The 19602-nt window shown below is 41.1% G+C and overlaps 1 protein-coding gene across 2 annotated transcripts in view; it reads right to left on the bottom strand.

The window, feature by feature from the left end:
- met (MET proto-oncogene, receptor tyrosine kinase) overlaps positions 1-19602 on the bottom strand; it is a 69767-nt gene that overhangs the window by 13264 nt on the left and 36901 nt on the right. Inside the window, exons 10-15 of one of the 2 annotated variants that reach the window (XM_085462661.1) lie at positions 18325-18424; positions 9707-9916; positions 7389-7538; positions 2456-2609; positions 1799-1933; positions 500-778 (exon numbers count right to left, since the gene is read on the bottom strand). In XM_085462661.1, coding sequence (XP_085318787.1) covers positions 500-778; positions 1799-1933; positions 2456-2609; positions 7389-7538; positions 9707-9916; positions 18325-18424 — 1028 coding nt within the window. The remainder of the gene's footprint in view (positions 1-499; positions 779-1798; positions 1934-2455; positions 2610-7388; positions 7539-9706; positions 9917-18324; positions 18425-19602) is intronic. The other variant, XM_085462662.1, reaches the window with a different exon arrangement.

Raw genomic sequence — 19602 nt, 5'->3', positions numbered from 1 at the left:
TTAATTTGTGACCGACCACAAAGGCATAGCAAATGGATTGATTTTTATGCCTCGAGTCCAGATACTTTTTTATTTTCTCTATAAATGCAAACTGACACTGGACCAAGACTGCGAGATTATAAACACTGGCGCTGTTTTGAGGTCAATTTAATCACCCTTGTATTGTGTATATTATATATAGTGTGCACTATTTCATCAGAGTGCACAATTTAGGCATGCTGTACAACACTAACAACAGTTCATTTTGATTTCAGGTTAGTGCTTTTGGTGAGTACTTAATTATCACTGCATTTTTGAATGGTCACAATGATAATGGATGCTCATTTCCAGCTGCGGAAAACAGCTGAAATGAATCAATCTATCATTATTTTTCCTTTCCTTGCATCAATGCAAGGAAAGGAACACATCCTTTATGTGTTCATTAAAAGATTTGACACAGCAGTTTGCACTAGATCTTCATACACAACAGTTTCTACACAATGAAATGTTTGCTTCTCACCTCTGCCGATGACCTGGTTGAGATGGAGAAGCAGCCGCTCCCTGGCGATCACCACGTGCTGCACTTCAGTCAGTAGGTCTGGGTGGAGGCAGGATGGGTCGATGTGGACCGGCGCCATTAGCAGGGGTGATACCAAATCGCCATCCATCCCCATTCCCATCCCCAGACCCATCCCTATCCCACCTCCTAAGGCACCCAGTCTGGGAGACAGCAGTTCCCCATTGCCCCCATAAATAGGAGGAGCTGCTCGGCATGTCTCGGGCCTGTCGGTGCCCTGATCTGGAGAAGCAAGGGACATGGTAGGGTCAGAGGTCAGTGACTGTATCAGCAGTGCCTCGAGATGTCAAATTGCAATATATGATCAGAGAAGGATGGCTATGAAGGCAGAAAGAAACTTAACACTGTAATTGAGGTCGACAGAGGAGGAAAAACAAAGGTTTTCTTCAATGATTATAGTAGAAGGAAAATGAATTCCAAACTACCCACATTTTATTTAAAAGCCAGAACAAAAAACAGCCAAACGGAGTGGACACAGCTGTTAAGCTCAGCTACTGATCCTACAACCAAACCTCCTCCTACAACCTGTCCCTGCGGGCAAGCTTTAGTTCATTAGTAAGTCTATCTTCTTAGATTTTAAGCCTTTCAAGTCACATTTTAGCAGCTGGAAAATAACTTTGACCATGACACTAAATATCATGATACAAGCCTCTCACAGCCTGAGGATGCAAACTGAGAGAACAAAAAACACAGTTTTAGAACCACAGTTTTGCCTGATGGTCAACAACTCTACAATCATCCACCAATTGTGTTGGCTGTGTGTTAGAAACAGGCCATGGTGACAGATTAAGAAAATGATAATTGCTTAAAATTAATGTGTTTGGAATGGTAATCTGTATCATGATAATACTTTTAAATTATTTGATTTTTATAGATAATAACTAACCAAATCAAATGCATTATCAAAGAATCAATCACAAACCAACAGAGAGATGACATAGCTCTTTAGAGCTCTTTAGTCTTTTTATTTCGGGAGATTTGACACAAATGGTTAATTACCTGTCTGTTTCTAGTGCTACAAAGAAAGCGTTTCTGCGGAGCAATAAAATGCTTCCTTGAAATGGACAAAAGTGCTTAATTCATCAAGGCAAGGGTTGTTAATTCACAGCATGTACAGTAAGGCATGCATGGCTAGCATTAGCGTTTAGCCCCACGGTGAGGGAAGCAGAGTAGATAGGAGGGAGAAAGGTGGAGTAGGAGAAGAGGTTGACAGGTGGGGAGGGGCTTATCTGGTTGACGTACCCTCCAGCAGGGTTGTTCTATAGTCGACTGACTCGTGGGAGACCATTTCGTTAGTGGGGCTGACACTCCTCGCGTTAGCCAGCCTGTCCAGATGCTGGATGTGACCCCGGCCATCATACCACACCTCAGACAGATCTAGAGACAAAGGGCAACGGGATGTAGAAAATGTAATGGAAAATTCAGTGGAATGGAAGGACGAGGAAGGACAGAAGGAGAGTAAAGATGGGTGTGTGGGGGTGGGTGGACAGGAGGGAGGTAGAGACGAATTACTGAGAAAGGCGAAGCATTTCCACCAGTGCGCCCCTCAGACAAACTTTTAAACGTCAAACCGACCAGGCAAAATGAAACCCAGCAGACACACATGCACACAGGTTAGAAGAAACACACTGAAGTTCATTTGCAATTATGTATTATATATGCAAATTATTAACACTTTTCTTAAATCATTGGTGAGCTGCTGCAATCTAATCAAACATTTTCAAGGAAAATGGCATTCTGGTCATTTAATAAACTGTCTGGATTTGTGAGTACATGTCATAATTAAAATAACATTTTGGAGCAGATAACATTAAAAATAATGGTGTTATGGTGATATCAAATGGCTCTAAGCCTCAAAACCCAGAGTGTCGTGGGCTCTGTGACCCTCTTTGGTCTTACCATCAATGTGTTTGTTCTTCTTCCACATCAGCAGCGATCCCAGCAGCAGCAACAGCAAGCTGACGCACACGCAGCCCACAACGAGGCCCGTGTAGTCCTGCTCTTGTGCCAGCGTCACCTTGCCAAGATGTCTGATGGAGTCTGCCTGACGCCACTGAAAATGGTTCATGGGATAAACAATATGATCAAACTGTCACTCACTAGAGGCCCCACTTTGTGCACTTTAAACAGTTTACACTTAATTAATTTAAAACTTTCTAATAAATATTACTTTCAGTATGACAATTAAAGTAGACATTTTTTCTCAAACAGTTACATGCTGGAAGAACGATGTAGCAGTGTTGGTGAGCAGCAGTGTTACCACTGTAAGTGTAATCGAGTTCCTGACATTTCAAATTGGAGACAGGGCTCATTATGCATAGTTTTTGTATGAATACAGCCTTTCTCACCATGTCTCAAGTTATCTTCCTGAAATAGCCTTGCAGCCCTTGCTCTATTGACAAATAGTTTTGCATTTATGTCATCATAAGAAGCAGGCATGTGTTTTCTCTTGTGTTGGCTCTGCTCTTTACTCTTTTGGGGTTTATTAACACACCTGACCATGAGGTTGACGAGCATTTTAAACGATAATTAAGTACCACTGGGTTGACTGATTTCCTGTACACGTTTTCACAGTTCTAGCAATTGCTTGAGGTAGCACCTCATTGTTCTGTGTTTCTACGACAAAGTGGGACCATTTAGGTCTTCGAAGGATGCTTTTACTGTATTTCTTAGTATAAAAGAAACGTTAAATGACCTGGGAGTGCTGTGATTACTTGAGCTGTAAGTGATACACTTCTTCAGAGTAACAACCTAACAAAAGATGAAAAAACTCATGACCTCTGCAGCCCAACACTGCTGGTGTGTGTGGACTGGAAACCACTGAAGGATCTGCTTCTAAATGTTAAACATGATCCCTCATCTTAAGCTTATTACAAATTAACTTTCCTACAGCTGCATAGGGTCATTTTTCTAATACTTATAGACTGCACTATGGTGTCTGTAGGAAGAAGCTTGAATAATAATGACTATCATAGCAGACATGATACATATGCAATGTCATGCATGCATATATGGCCATGCATGCCACAAAAGCTTTTAAAAACGTGAAGCTGGCACACACACACACACACACACACACACACACACACACACACACACACACACACACACACACACACACACAGTCTGTTGCCACAGTCTGCAGCCAGATTACATCAGTGATATTGCTTCTGCCATTATTAGGTTCTGTGGAAATGAGGTTTCCACTGCTGCTTGCTGCTGCAGATGGGATGATGTGTGTGTGTGTTTGTGAGTGTGCGTGCCTGTCTGTCTGTGTGTGTAAATGAGACAGTCTGGACATGTCTGAAGGTAGGGGATATATGAATGCGAATATGTGTAAGTGTGTGTGTATGTGTGCGTGTGTTGCTGTCTGAAGGCTTGTGGCGCTAAAGGATATTGGCTGACCCTCCCCTGAGATAAAAGCTTTCCTCTGAAGTCCAGTTCACAAGTCAACAGTGATGAGCTAGATAGCTTTCGGTCTGGAGGCGAGTGGATGTTATCTCTAAGGATGACATGAAGAGGTCTATAGCTCAGCAAATTATATTAGTTTGCATCACAAGAGCGGGCATTTCTAAATCTACTATGATGATTGAAGGGCTGTTGGCTACAACGAAAAACACTCAAATTCTGGAGAAACAAATAATTGAGTTGTACTTTCTAAAATCTGTCGAGTAAGAACCTTAATGTGCCATATGATCATGGTGTGATATATGTTACTTTTATATCGAACAACATCACTTTTACGACACTTTGCAGTGTTGCAGGTTCATTTTCCAGCTAAAAATAGAAACTAAATATCTGCAAAATAATTCTGGACAGATTGTGGTCAGGTGTATACTGTTTTCTTTAACAATCCTGCATGTCAGGATAAAAACCAAACCTTGAAGTCCAAAGAACTACATGAGAAATTGCAGTTGAAATTGAAGGACAACAGTCATCAGGCAGTTGCATAAAACTCTAATAGGACTGTTCATCATCCAGCCAATACCACCACTGTAATGAAGCATGGGGATAGTAGCATCATGCTATAGGTTGATTCTCAACAGCACAAGCAGGGAGACAGGTCAGACGTGAGGGAAGGATGAATGCGGCCAAATAAAGAGAGATCATACGACTTGAAACTGTGGCCATGACAACACTGGAGTACCTTATCCAGACTTATGCCACAGAACATTTGTTGAAAGACATGATGTGACAGACTGATAGAGTTCAAGTCCAAACACAGTTGTGCAAAGCCTGCAGACTTACCCAAGAACATGCCAAAGGAGCCTCAAAAATGTATCAATTAAGAATCTGATATTTAAAAATGCAACATTTTTAATATGACCAAAACTCAGTGAGCACACTGGAGTGTATAGTAGGAGCAGAAGTGACCTCAGTGCTGATGTATATTCAAGTGACAAGACAGCTGGTGTTTGAGGCTGTTCACTCAACACACTGTGTAAAAGACTCTTTCTGAGCTGTTTTTTATTAGGGACTGCATTAGAGCAGACTTATTGAAGTTTCCTGTAAATGATCTGGAACACTGAAGGAATGTAGCGTTTCCCATGAGTCCTCCCAGCAGACAATGGACTAATGGCAAAATGGTGTGGTTAAAGCCAACTGATGGCTTCTACAGCGATGCTAATTTTCATTTTATAATTTCTGTTATTACTGCTACTACTAATAAATAATAATAATGATAATAAATGATATAAAAACAACTTAAACCTGAGTTAATTGGTATTAAAACAAAATGTAATGAAATGTAAATAAAATACTAATGGAAACAAAAAAAAAGCTGCACATAATCTCTCCATCTTTCATCAGAATATATTACTGCTCTGTGGCGAGTCACCCTCGTTTCCTTCAGAAGCAGGTGCTGTTATATGATATGATACCTTTTATTGCTGAAATTCCTCCTGTGAGCCCAATAATACAAACAGAGGGGAGCTTTCATAAAAATGCACCACAAGTGGTTTTATGGGCTTTTGTTGTATCAAATCTATTCACCTCAGAATAGCTTTTAGAATTGTTTCATCATCCTCGGGCATTTGTGCAGGTAGAATCAGGGTTATGACTAGGGATGGGTATTGTTTAGGTTTTATCCGATACCGGTGCCAAATCGGTACTTTTGAAACGGTGCCGGTGCTCAAACGGTGCTTAAAGAATGGAGAACACAAAATTGGTCCAAAAACCTCTCATGTTCAGCTGTTTTTTGTAAAAAGATAACAATGTTAGCCTTTTCTGCAGCTATGGGGCATATATGGTATCACTCTTGGCTGGAAGCAGTGCTTAAACAATGGAAAAAACACAAACTTTGTCCAAAAACCTCTCATGTTTAACTGTTTTCCACTTTTTCTTTGGTCATTTTAGCCTTTTTGGCCAGGGTGAAGGGAGTATCTGCCATCAAACAAGAGGACAGCCGCATGTAGCTATGATGATGTTTGCTAGTTCACCTTACATGCATTAATGTAATAACGTGGTTAGCCTACTCAACGTAAATTAGCTACTCACGCAGAGAAGAACGGCTGCTGCTGCCACCATCATCCGTCATCATTTCTGCTACACTGGCAGGGCTAGGGGCCAGGACTCTCCTCTTCGTGTTTTTGGGGGATGTTGCATAACAGGCAACCCACCCGCAGTAGATGTGCTCGGTGTGAGGTCTCGCAGCAAGCTATCAAATACGGCGCATTTCTCGGCTTTTAAAAAAAACGCTATGCATCGCCAGGTGTTTCATCGGATTTGAGGTGTTACCTCCTTTGACAGTATCACAGTATCAGCTTAAAGCACTTGTTGCAGGCTGCTGAGTTTGCATATTTTGCTGTGAAGTACAGCCAGACTTTTGACCGCTTCGCCTTGGACATTTTAAATCTGTAGCTCTGCTCTAACAGAACGTACGTACCTGGCCCCGCCTACTATCCTCGGAAACGTAAAATGATTGGCTAGAATCTAAAGTGTATCACAGCTCAGGAAAAAAAAGCACCGAAATAAAGCACCGAAATGTGCGCTGCTTTTCGGTCTGGTTACTACCGTTTATGTCAGAACCGGTGCCATCATGGCACCGGACACCGGTACCCATCCCTAGTTATGACCAGTAAGTAGCTGGTTTGTTACAACCAACATACTTCTTTATCTCTGGCCAATATTTCACTGGATGAGTGAGACAGGTCACGGCACCGTGCATTGTCTTTAAGGAAATGAATACAGACTGAAACATTTAGCTTGCTATTACTAGCAAGGGGGGGTTATGTGTAAGTCTGGTGTGTGGATGCATGTTTGTGTTGAACTCAGTGAAAAAAAGGTTTTATTAACTGAGGTGTTAACTGACTGTTGGACACTTTGAGTGGAGGTATAGAGATGTGCTGCCAGTGTACTTATACATGGTGTGGTTTCTCTACTTTTCTGCACTTGTGTCTAAATTTTTAATTCTAGGATTTTTGTAGGTTCATCCATCCATCCATCCTCGAGCCTATCCCAGCTGTCATAGGGTGAGGGGCGAGGTACACCCTGGACAGATCGCCAGTCTGTCGCAGGGCTAACACACAACCATTCATGCTCACATTCACTCACGCATTCACACCTATGGGCAATTTGGATTAATCAATTAACCTATCCCCACAAACTGCATGTCTCGCATGCATGTTTTGTAGGTTTTAGGGACTAATGTGTAAGTGTTTATTTTTTGTTTTTTGACCATCGAAAAAACTAAAATCTGGCACATAGGGCTGGTAATAAACAGAATATAAATATCATTTTTATTGTTTTTATTCAAACTAAAACTTGATTCCATATTTGTGAAGCCATAACAACATCAGTCTCTTAGTGCCTGTGTAGTGCACATTTTTCTCACCTCCACCTGCAGCTCCTTGGCTGTGGCAACCTGTAGCTCAGTGGGTACGATGCACTGCAGAGTGTTTCCGACTAGAGTCAGACTCTCACAGCTGTGGTTGGAAACGGTGAGGACCTGACACTTCATTGCTTCCCTGTCCATCCGATCGCCCTGCAGTAGGGAGAACAGGGTTGGAAAGAGAGAAAAGAAGGATTAAGGAGGGAGCGAGAATAGGAAAAAGAAATGACATTTAAGATCAAAATTTTCCAAAGGTTGGTCAACTTGAAGATTGAAGTAGGACTCAACAACATTGCACCATACTTTAATACTAAGATAAAGGTTTACATATTTAATTAGCATTAATCAGTTCTAGTAACTTAATTTTACAGTTCTCTTGTGCAGTTGCAGAACTAATTCTCTTGCCTGGAGCCAAATTTCAGAGGCAAATTCATGGCTTTTTTTGAGGGCATACTGGAATTTGTAAGCAGAAGGCACCGAAACCAGAGGAAAGCATGCCAAAGCAAATGAGGTGCATCCTTCTTCTTCACAAAGTTAATGATGACTCATAGTGATTTAAACCAGTGAACACAAACTGAACATCTTATTGGAGCTGATGAGATTAAGACAGAGCAACTGTCTAGGGTTCTAGCTGCGTGAACCCTAGTGGGATGACAACAAACACCCCACTGAGATGTGACTGGAGGCACACGCAGCTGCTCACCACGTGAGTGTGAGTGCGTTTAACTGAGTTAGTGAGCATGTGCTCTTTGACGGAAAGCTGTGAGAAAATATTAGCGCTTAATTGGCTCTTCTGGCTCCACTCATTTCCTACTCTAGGATTCTGTTGTTCCTGCGTCTTCTCTGCTCGTTCTTGTGATTTCACATCTCTCTTCCCCTCTCCCTCTGGCTCACACACAGACATAAACACACTTGTTTGAGTGCAACAGAAGGCAATAAAGAGAATGATCACATTCCTTGCGTGACAGCTTGGGATTTTCCAATTTGATACAGAGTGGTAGCTCACACCTGTTCCTGCACTCACACACTTTCCCTCTTATGCAAAAACACACACACACACACACACACACACACACACACACTTGCAATTACGTTGCTCACAAAGACAATACATGTTTATCCAAAACACTTCTAATGCTGTGTCTCCTCCCCATAGCGTGACTATATTATAGACACTGCAAAGAGGGGTTAAAGTTGTTAAAAACAACAGCACAGTACCATTCCCTCTAAATAAACTGTCGCAATGAAAATTAGAAGTGATCAGGATAGTGATAAGAGCCTGGCCACGAGCCAAAGCCAACAGCCCGGTTCCTTCACATGCTTCACACTAGTGCTGTCAGTCAAAGGTAAATATTCCTTTATTTGGCTGTTATTTGCAGCCATTTGAGGCTACAGTTATCAGATGGTGCTAAATGAGCCCAGCATCTGCCTCTTTCATTGAGGCCACTGTGAAGTAGGGTTATCAGATGGCGTTAAATGCGGTCTGTTTCAGTGCAATGACTGGTACCACCTCCCCGTGGGTAAAAATGGGAGGTTTGTCTGGGCTGAACGGGGGATATATGTTGGGGTGTTGGTGGATTTAGCATCAGGGGCAAGGTCATGTCTGGGAAAAAAGTGAAAGAAGAAGAAGAAAAGAAAAAAAGAAAGCAGCCAGGGTCCCATGCAAGAAGTTCAGCACAGCTGCCATAATCCATCAACAACATAAAAAAAGGGACAAGGGGAGAAATATGTATTTCATTGTGTTCCTACAACAGACTCGGGGGACTGTGGTGTTCAAAAAGCAGCATTAATATGTCAAAAGCTTTGCCCTCAGCAGCAACAACAATGCAAGTCAATAGAGAGCATGCACAGAGAGGTATAACAGTGGAGGAGGGATGGGGATGTTGGTGTGGAGGATGGAAATGATGGGAAACTGACTCTGCATCCTGTTTTTCTTTCAGTATTGTTTCCTTCCCCACTTGACCTGGACCATGGGGGGCTTTACGTGTGAATGCGTGTGAGCACTGGAAGGTAAAGCGCAGGAACTATGGGGTGTGAACTTCCACCTGTCTCAAACTTGTCAATCTAACTTGTGAACTTAACAATACAGAATAGAATACAAACACTAATGATTTCTTCTGTTTTTGTTCTATTTTTCTTCTGCACCTTTGTCTTGCTCTTGTCAAGCGAGCAAAGCATTTCTTGAACTTGAAACTGAAATTTGTTGCAGCACATAGGAAGAGATTTTCTTAGCTATGGACTGTAGCCGGGTCATTTTTCACTGAACACTGCATTGAAAGTTCATAATGTTAAAAGTTGGTTTATTGTGCAAATCTCCTCACTTTGAGCTCCACTATGCTCTTGTTGTCCTTAGAAGTGAGCTTAGGGTCCTGGAATAGCGGGTCCTCCACATAGATCATATCCAACTGTTTAGTTGAATAGCCGTCCAGGACAAATGACACCCTGGTGATGACCGGCGGCTGCATGCCCAGTTTGACCAGAGAGGGTGTTGTGCACTGGATGGAAGTCTGATTTTCACCATACACACAGCTCTGGTGGAAAGACAGGTGGGACAATAGACAGATAAAAATGCATTAGACCACTGTGGAAATGCAGACACCTTTCAAGATCATTTTAGTTCATTGAAAAAACAGAACAAAACCAAAACCATAGCAAACTACTCAGATACTCTGGGGAAAAAACACTTTCCTTGTTAAACTCCAGGGTGTTTCTTTTATTAAGAAGCTTACAAGCTCTGATGTAAGGTTGCAAGGAATTAAGATAATAATGTCTGGGTGATCAGAGACACATGTTCACAAATAAAGGAATCCAAGTTATTTGTAGACACTATATCAAAATATATCTTACTTTTTCCAGATTTATGTACTATTTCTTTTCTCTGTATCTGACTACAGAAGAACCATTCAAATGATCCAATTTAGATTTATGGAAATCTATTCTCAGCTTCTTGTTGTGACTTAAAACAGTGTAAAAAAGAAAAAAAGGGCCATTCAAAAATAGTCCAAACTGCATAAAACCAACTCCCTTTCTTGACTGCTCGCTCTAAGCTTAACCTTTAATGATACATAAAGAGCAGCAACCATTAAAAAACCACAACAAATTGATTTTTGGCACCTCTCTGACCCAGTCTTTAAAATTACAGACACACATCTGCACGCATGCAACTCTTCAACTACTCTTGATACTTGGTACTGGGTTAAGCTCTTGATTCAGTCACTCTGTAGAGCAACGATGTAATAATTCTTCATTTGGGAGCTTCTCTTACACTCAACACATTACATGGGACTGTGCCTGCTGTCAGCCACTGCTGTGTTTACACGTGTAGCCTAGGGGCACAACAGAGTTTTATCCTTTGTTGGATTCCACCCACATAGGCCTCACAGCTTTTGTGCTCGCTAAGGCCCCCAGTGAGAGACAGACAGCTTGGAAAATAGAAAACAGCCCTTTGAGGTGTGGCAGTTTCATGTTGTTTAACATTAATAAAGGTATCCAACAGGGATTGAGACACTGAGGCTGACATCTCCAGGCAGAGATCTAAACACGATGTGGTTGACTTAAGGTCTAAAGCTGGACTTTGTGTCTTTGTATATCCATATGATGTTGCACGGTGTGCTTATATAAGGGAAACATGAAATGTTAGAGTGCCACAGACTCACGTAAGGGAAATCCACTGCAAAGACAGTACGACAGAGGTCAGCACTAACCTACTACTATGCTGAACATCTGCATGTTGGTTTCTGTACATATCACTGCAATTGCAATACTAATCTGAAAGTTTTTCACATGCCTTCACATTTAAGCTAATAATGATTACACAATGATTTGCTAACTTATCTTCTCCCTGTAACCATGCTGTTTTATTTTTTGGACTAAAGGAGACAACACTGGATTTAGGTTTATGTCCAGACTCCGGTACAGAGGTCAAGCTTAGAGAATAAAAGAAAGGGTTTAGCCATTACACAAAGCAAATACCCATGCAAGTGACAGAAAGCCGTTAGAAAGTGTGATGGCATTATATGCTTCCATGTAGGTGCTCACAGAACAAACCATATTTGCTTGTCTGTGTGCTGAAAGATCAATGTTGATATTTGCTCTTTGGTAATGATAGACTGTGTTTATCTTCTGGGTTACAAAAGTAGATGTGTCCTTGAGAGCAGGAGTGGGAGGTGGAAAAACACCTGCTGTGCAGGCACACGGATGTTTTTGTGAGTCTTTACTGTCATTTAATGAAGTTCTTTAGAGATTTTTAACTTCTATTTATACAGGAAGTGAAACTCTTGAAATAAAGAATCTCTCTTGTGACAGTGTCCAGGGCCAAAATGGGTAGGATATGCCATGGATGGTTTTCAGTTGCTCTAAAGCAATAGTGCAATTTTTCCCCCCCTGAAAAACAAAGTAGCATATTTAACATCCTTTGTATTTTCAGCCTTGAATGCCAGTTATGTGACACTTAAAGAGACATGTCAATAATCATTGAATAATCACTGAGTAATAGCATAACAAACAGGTAGACCACAACAGCCAAATGAAGACTAAAATTCAGCAGCACACGTCTGTTCCACGACTGCCATGCTTTTCTGACTGAATGAGATGAGGAGAGCAGTAACAGCATAGAATAGAGCTGATTTAAATCAGCATGAGATGGGTTGCAAAGCAGCTTGCAGATGCACAGTCTTATGATAATGGATCATGTGCCATGTTGTTTATATGTTTGGCTCCTCCCATTAGAGCTAGGGTGTGTGTGTCTTTTTCACTCCATCCTCCAAAGTGTGTGTTTGTGTTGCTTGAGACAGATGAAGACTGCTGACTGACTGATTTGAATAAGTGCCAGAGGCTGGATTGGATGATTGTATGGATAGACACCTTACCCCTGGTCTTCTCTGCACCTAACCAACAGCCAGCCAGCTGCTAGTAATTTTGAGTATCTGTGTGAGAATACTGGACTAAAACCTTAAATGAATACTGCAAACAGTTCACAATTATTTCAGTGGCTCCCAGTTAATAAACAGTAGGCTGGGTTCCCTATACTGTAAGCAACAGGGAAACCTGAATCAGCTCCAAGTGCACTTTAAATGGGACCTATTATCATTTTACTTTATTTCTGTCTGTGTCTAGCAGTAATGTAGCAATGCAGAGCCATAAAATGTCAATGATATTTTGCAATCTGAAATTATTACGTGTGAAAAAACCAATGGTGATGTGAAATAGACAGGTCCGGAGATTTTTTCTTTTTAAACTTTAAGGCAAACAATTGAAGCAACTGCCAATGAGAGCAGGATACTGGTGATTAACATATCACCTGGTAGTACATACATTAGAGGGTTATCTATGCAACTGGAACCTGGAATAACTGCTAGTGACAAACCGTCATCTTCAACGCAATGGTAGATGAGTGACTCACTCCCTGTGTGGACTGTTTTTTCTTATCTCTAATGATCTTGGCTACAAGATGGTGGCGTGCACGGACGCAGCGGCTCACTGCTCTTCACGTTTTGTGGTTTTTTTTAATCTATCAGTGAAAGCAATCATCTCCATGGGTGTGGGCAAAGAAATCGCCATGCACCCGCTATTCAAATCATTTGTTCTCAAGGAGCAAATAATCAGAAGAACTATAGAATAGGCCCCTTTACACTTTAATATTTTCAGTGTATTTTCTTCACAATGGGAGATCTGAATTCTTAAGACTATGACTTGAGAATAAAGAACCAGCGTTTTTCATGGGGTTAGACCAGTTGGGAAACAATGTATTATGGAGTCAGTATAGTTTGTTATATGTAAAATCACTTGGCAGACTGGCTGAAATCTGACTTCTAACATACTGATTGATATCTGCCTCCCTGGAGAGGTGCTCTGACTGCAGGAACAGCAGTATTGTTGAAGTGTGGCTGAAACTTCCTCACACATTTGCCAATCTGATTCCCTGGTGAGTCGCCCAAATGGACACATACAAACACATGCAGAGGAAATGTTCATCTGCAAATGCTTAAACGCAGACATAAAGTGCACAAACACAATCAAAACACAAAAAGCAAACATAAAGTGTGTGTTAGTGTGTGAGGGTAGCTCCCAGGTCTCATAACAAAAGCAATCCAATGCGCCTCTCTCGTTTACATATCAATAAGGAGCGGACAGAATAGGACGAAGGGCAAACCCCCTCCTCCTTGCCTCCCATGGGTGCAGTGAAAGGAAAAATATCCTGTGAATTAGTGGAAACTGCAGTCAGATTCATTGTTTGGTTGATGTCTCCTCTTATTTAAGGAGAGAAGGTGACGGGCTTTAAGTTGGGAGCAGCTGTGAATACAATTGCTGGGCAAGCTGGACAGCAAGTGAGCCAAGAGGTTTACTGTGGGGTGATGAGAGAACCAGCGATCCCAAAAACCTCTGCTGTCCCCGAAGGATCATTAGTGTAACAGCCTGTGAAAAAGCCAAGTCATAACGGAGCTCCCACGTACAAAAGTGCTTGTCACATCAAGAGTGATTTATACCGGAGCTGCTTCCTACCACACTGCGTTGTGCGGTCATACACTTTGGGTTTAAAGACTTCACTTCAGCTGCATCTTTGCTCAGCTTTTTAGTGTCAGTTTTATTATTTCTTATTTTGCCTTTTATATAATGCATTTTGCACCCCCCTAAGACACTGTCTTTTTATATATGCTCTTACTTATCTCTTTTCAGTTGCTGAGCTGGACTACACTACATTAAATATGTTTATCTATAATATAATGAACTCTTTGCAAGAGTACTTTATGGGTTATCAAATAAACATAAGTTTATTTGAAATCCTCAAAATCAGGTTTTGGAACTGTTTGATATGTTTTAACCCACAGATTGACATATCTGGCATTAATTACCTGTTTATTGTTGACAACAACTGTTTTTTCTTGATAAATGGCTGGTACCACTTTTATCTTACGGCCTCATATTTTAGCAACAGCGCAGGTCTAACAGGAACAAATACTTTCAGACACCTACCAGCTGTGGGGGGCCATGGGAAAGTAAAGAAACTCTGTGAGGCATTCAGGTGTCAGCTGGAAGGATTATTTCCTCCAGGATGAGATAGGAAGAGGCGTCTGACACGAAACAAGCCAATCTGTGAATTCAGGCAACAGGTGTCTGGCTGTGGTGAAGCCTCCAGTTAAACCAAACTATCTGTGATGGTGCAGTACAGCAAAGCAGTCCTGGCATCATGAACTCCACTCCCCGAGCTTTGTGTTAGGAGCAATGTGAAAATTCACAGATGACATTTTGCTGGGTTTTTTTGTGTGTATATGTAGCCTCCTTTGACTTTGTGACCATGCCAGCTTTTCACGATGGAGCATAAAAGAAATCTCTTTGATGTTTGTGGGAAAGCTGAGATTGGCTGAGACTGGGCTTTACTGGAGATCTAAAGGCCAGATATCAAGTCAACACTGGCTGTTTTTTTATGCTCTGGCTCTAGCTGAGACCCCTAAATCTCTGCTGTTGGTTTCTCAGTAGGTCTTGGTTTTTTTCTACAACCTGTTTTAGTGTGAAGATCTCAGGGCTGAAGATCTCATCTGATTGGATGGCAGGTTTTCATTCTTTAACAGCTTCTCGGACACTAAGCTGATCACATGAACACAGTTCTAGAGCCATGACACGCCGGCTCACATTACTCTTGGCGATAGAAACTTCTGTGTTGTCCATTTGTGAACGATCCGTGCAATGAGACACAATGAGACTTACAATGAGACACTTATACTGTCCTTTCCTAGGCTATGGCTTAACCCATCCCGTTTACTGGAAAGAATTTAACAGGCGACAGCTGGAGCCCTATGGGGCATGATCCCTTCCTAAATCATTAGTAATAATAGCCCTTTTTATACAAGCATTTCACTTCATGCTTTCTCTTGCCCTTTCCAGGAAAGCCTGAAATTCGTCCTTGCTATTCTTTGGTCTGTTATTCCGGTTCAAAATGAACGATAATCTCTGAGGTCGAAGGTTCACTTAAACATGCCTTCAGTCATCTTAGACACACACACTGTCACAAAATGTGTTAATACCTTTAAAGTGAACTAGACCATGACCAACCGCATATAAGCTTCCATTACCGTAGGACCAGGTGACACATAAAAAACCCCTTTAAAAAGCAAAATGGCCCTACACATCCCATAAAACTACAGATGAAATTACAGCAGTCACATTTGGCTGTAACAATTTGCTACAAACTGAAACTGATGACTGCATTTTTCAAAACTGTAATTCAGCAATGTTTGTTTTTTGATGTGCACGTGAAGTAAAACGTGATTTAATTAACTAAACAGAGATGTGGCATCACCCACTGGTCAGTCAAAAATCTACACCCCTGCTAACTGTTCACACAGGGTAGAAAATTAAAAAAGCAAAGCAATGTGTCGACAAGAGAACAGAGAATGTCAGTGTAACTCAAAAGGCAAAATAACATGAAGTAGGCAAATCTTGGCACGTGAAGTGGACAGATTGTCTTTTTTTCCCCTCATACTGGATGCTAGAGAAACACTAATGAAGAAAGAAAAATAATAAAGGAATTAAAAAAACCAAGAAAAAACCTACTGTCTCTCAGAGGAACTCAGTGGAAGTTCGCCAACAAAATACGCAGTGATAACAGCTACACTGGGAGGTCCGTCTACTTGATGGATGAAGTAGGAATAGGAACTAGTAATTTTGGATCATCAGGCTAATTTCAGAGTTGCATCTGCTCATGCTGTTGGTGTGTAATGAAGCCTGAGCTCCCTTGAGACCCATCAAGTGATGACCTGAACGCAGGTCAATGACCAGAGAAAGGGAAAATGAAAGATGAGACAGTGCAGACTGTGTGTGCGTGTGTGTTTTTAAAAGTGTGACAGAAAAACAAAGACAGATAAAAGGATATTCTGCCACTAAGATTTGAAATGGAGGTCTTATTCCATTAGAGTAGGTGTTTTGTTCAGGTATTCGTGTGTATTTAGCAAGCTTATTATTATCTCCTGACTGAACCTGCAGGAGCGTTTCAGGATAACAGATAACATCATTACACTTCTTGCCCTTAAACCGCCTCCCTAAAGCAAACAACACACAAAGAGACAGGGCACACATTCCCTGTGTGAAAGGACCTGTTTGTTTGTTTTGAACCACCAGAAAAACACGCCACGTTTAGTCTCAAAGAACATTTCTTAGAACCATTTTCCAACCGATTATGCAATTGGAGAAGTTACAGGAAAGTAAGAGCAACAGTTTCTGTTTAGTTTCAGCTGGCAGGACAAGAAGAGGTTAAACTTACTTAATTTACTTTCTCTCTTAAAGGAGAAAAAATGGTATCATTTTAACAGCAACTGCAATGAAACCCAAGCCGTGAGACTGTTATCCAAGTGCACTATGAGAGTGGATCAGAGGATCAGTAAGTTCACATCGTCGGAAACCACGCTGGGTAGTTTATGCGGTCAGCACTGTTACTTCAGACAGGACTGAATTATTCTGGCTGCAACATGAAAACTTTGCTAAGACAGCAAAACACTCGCCAAGAAGTTTTTTTCCCTTTCTCTCGCCTGTGCTTTACATTGAAGATCTTCATCTTTTTGCTGGGAAGTGAAGCAAAACTGTCCATCCCATTCAGTAACATCATCCATAAAAACACTCTGACTTACAATGTGAAATAGTTTGAATGTCATTTTGCAGTGAACCACAGTGTAACTGCACTGGCACTTCGGTGAGATGTCCTAAATGAAATTATATAATCTCAGCTGCACACATTGTGGACAAAGTCATTTTAATAACCTGTAGCGTAATGCATGGATAGCGTAATGTCTGCATGGGTAAGTCAGAGCAGTCACAACAATGTAGAGGGTAAGTGGATAGCCACATTTGGACCCAGGCAGACCCTCAAATACTCTCAAATGCAGGAAGTATAACACTAAGGCCATGTGGACTGGTAGAAAAAAAGTGCATTTAACCTTAATGATTACATTGTACAGCTTCCCTCTGTTCAAATATGATCCTCTTGTTCAGGTAATATAATATATGAGCTATAAAATGTCATTTATCAAGAGTCTAATGGGCCGGATTAGTCAGTAGAAATGTCACTGTAACTCAAACCAGTCCCTTGCCTTTGACTTATGACCTGGATGACATTTTATATACATTTAACAACTTCTTAAGGCTTTTATAATTGAGATACATCAATTTTAGCAATTTTAAAGGGCCACAGACAGCGTGGTGAAAGACGTGTGTGGATGTGTTGTATAATTTAAAACACCTCCAGGCTTTCACTGTAAAGTGGTGCGTGTGTGTACGTGTATGTGTGTGTGTATCACTTTCGTGCAATAAGTGGAATAAAACCTGACGGAGGTGAGGTGAGCCAGAGCATCCTAAAGGCTTTGCTTCTGCTACTGTGCATGAGTCAGAGGTTGCAGCTGGATCCTGCAGATCAGACTGTGGATTTTCCATTTCCTTTCTTCTCATGTCTGTCTGAAACTTTAGCTTTTTACTATTGTGGAGAAATCTTTTTTTCTTCTAAGAGGTTTGTGGAAGCGTGGGTATGCATAATGGCAATACCATGCATGTGATAGTGAGGCACTGGAATGTTTATTTTTCTCCATTTCGCCTGCTGCTGTTCATCATGTGATTTAATGCGGCCCAGGATATGAGAAGCCTCAAGACCTAAACTCAGAAACGTAAATTAGGAACCAAAAGGTTTACATGACATATTCATGTTTACATTTTCATGATTTTTTGAAAAAACCACATAGCTTTAAACAGTGGCTTTTTTCTATTATGTTGAATTGACGTTTGAACTGATGTACAAAAACAAGGAAGGAGAGGTGGCCATCTCCAAAGTATCATCATCTCTAGACTGTATTTTTCAAACCAGTGGAAAACCAAATTTCAAACTTGCATTTCTTCATCTACTTAAATATAGATTCACTGACAACTCTCATTTTAATGTTTAAATCCGAATTGTACTTACCACATGGAAGGTCTCAGTATTCTGACCAATGGAGACAAGCATCATGGGTTGAAGGCCGGACTTGAGGAAAAAACCGTGAGCCGACACTGTGCAGCCTCCGCTACAGTGAGGTGGGAGAGAAAGGATATTAGCATTAGCATCAGAAGGGGAAACAGTAGAATCCTACAGGGAGTGACCAGCTGTTAGCGTTAGCAGTTTAGCCACTCATCACCTCCCACTCATTTCCTACTGCTGTAAAAACTAAAGCATTAATCGGCAGTCGAAACGCCAACTCACTCTTTCGTACTTCATCTTGGGTCAAGAAATATATGTCTCAGCTTATATTCAGAGGAAATTTGCTGAGACTGCAAACTGATATCCAAAATAAATACAATTCCACTTACAAAAAAGGTGGGATGCTCGGTAAAATTTAAATAATAACAGGATGCACTGATTTACAAATCCCAAACATATTTTATTCACAATAGAAGATAGAAAAGGAGAAAACGTGAGAGGAATGTTTTACCATTTCTGTCAGATTGAGGATTCTAGCTGTCCTGTGTTTGCTTTGTTGTACTTTTTGTTTTATTAATTCTCCAAATGTTTTCAGTAGGGGAAGGGTTTGGACTGCAGGTAGACTGTTTCCATACCCATACTCTTCTGCTATGAAGCCATACTGTTCAAATAGATGCAGTATACATTTTACTGTTGTCTTGCTGAAATAAGCAAGATGTTCCCTGAAAAAAAAACATTGTCTAAATGGGAGCATGAATTGCTCTAAAACCTGTATATACCTTTCAGCATTGTTTGGTGCCTTACCAGATGTGCATGCTGCCAATTCAGTAGGCAGCTGCTCCACCTAACCATCAGGCATTTAAACTGAGGAATTATAACAATCCTCTTGGTCTGGCCCATGTTTCCAAAAGGAATTTGAAATTTTGATTCATGTGACCACAGAATTTTTTTTCCCACTTTGCCTCAGTCCATTTTAAATGAGCTTTGGCCCAAGATAGCAGCCTTTCTGGATCATGTTCATATATGGCTTCTTCTCTGTATCACTGTGTCGCTATCACGACATGGTGGTGAACTTTGTTCACAGACAGTGTTTTCTGTAAGTGTTCCTGAGCCCATGCAGTGACACCACTGCATCACTTATCACAATTGAAGGTGTAGTATTTTGCAGATGGGTGAAACCCTGCCCGTCTACACTTCTAAGAAACTCTTCCAAGCTCTAAGATGCTCTTTTATACCCAATTATGATAATGACCTATTGCCAACAGACCTAATTAGATGCCAAAT

The sequence above is a fragment of the Copadichromis virginalis genome, linkage group LG7 (genome assembly GCF_057382275.1).
Source record: "Copadichromis virginalis isolate Kocher_CV1m ecotype Utaka linkage group LG7, C_Virginalis_male_GT1.1, whole genome shotgun sequence".
Classification (NCBI taxonomy): Eukaryota; Metazoa; Chordata; class Actinopteri; order Cichliformes; family Cichlidae; genus Copadichromis; species Copadichromis virginalis.
This window is presented reverse-complemented; position numbering and strand designations above follow the sequence as displayed.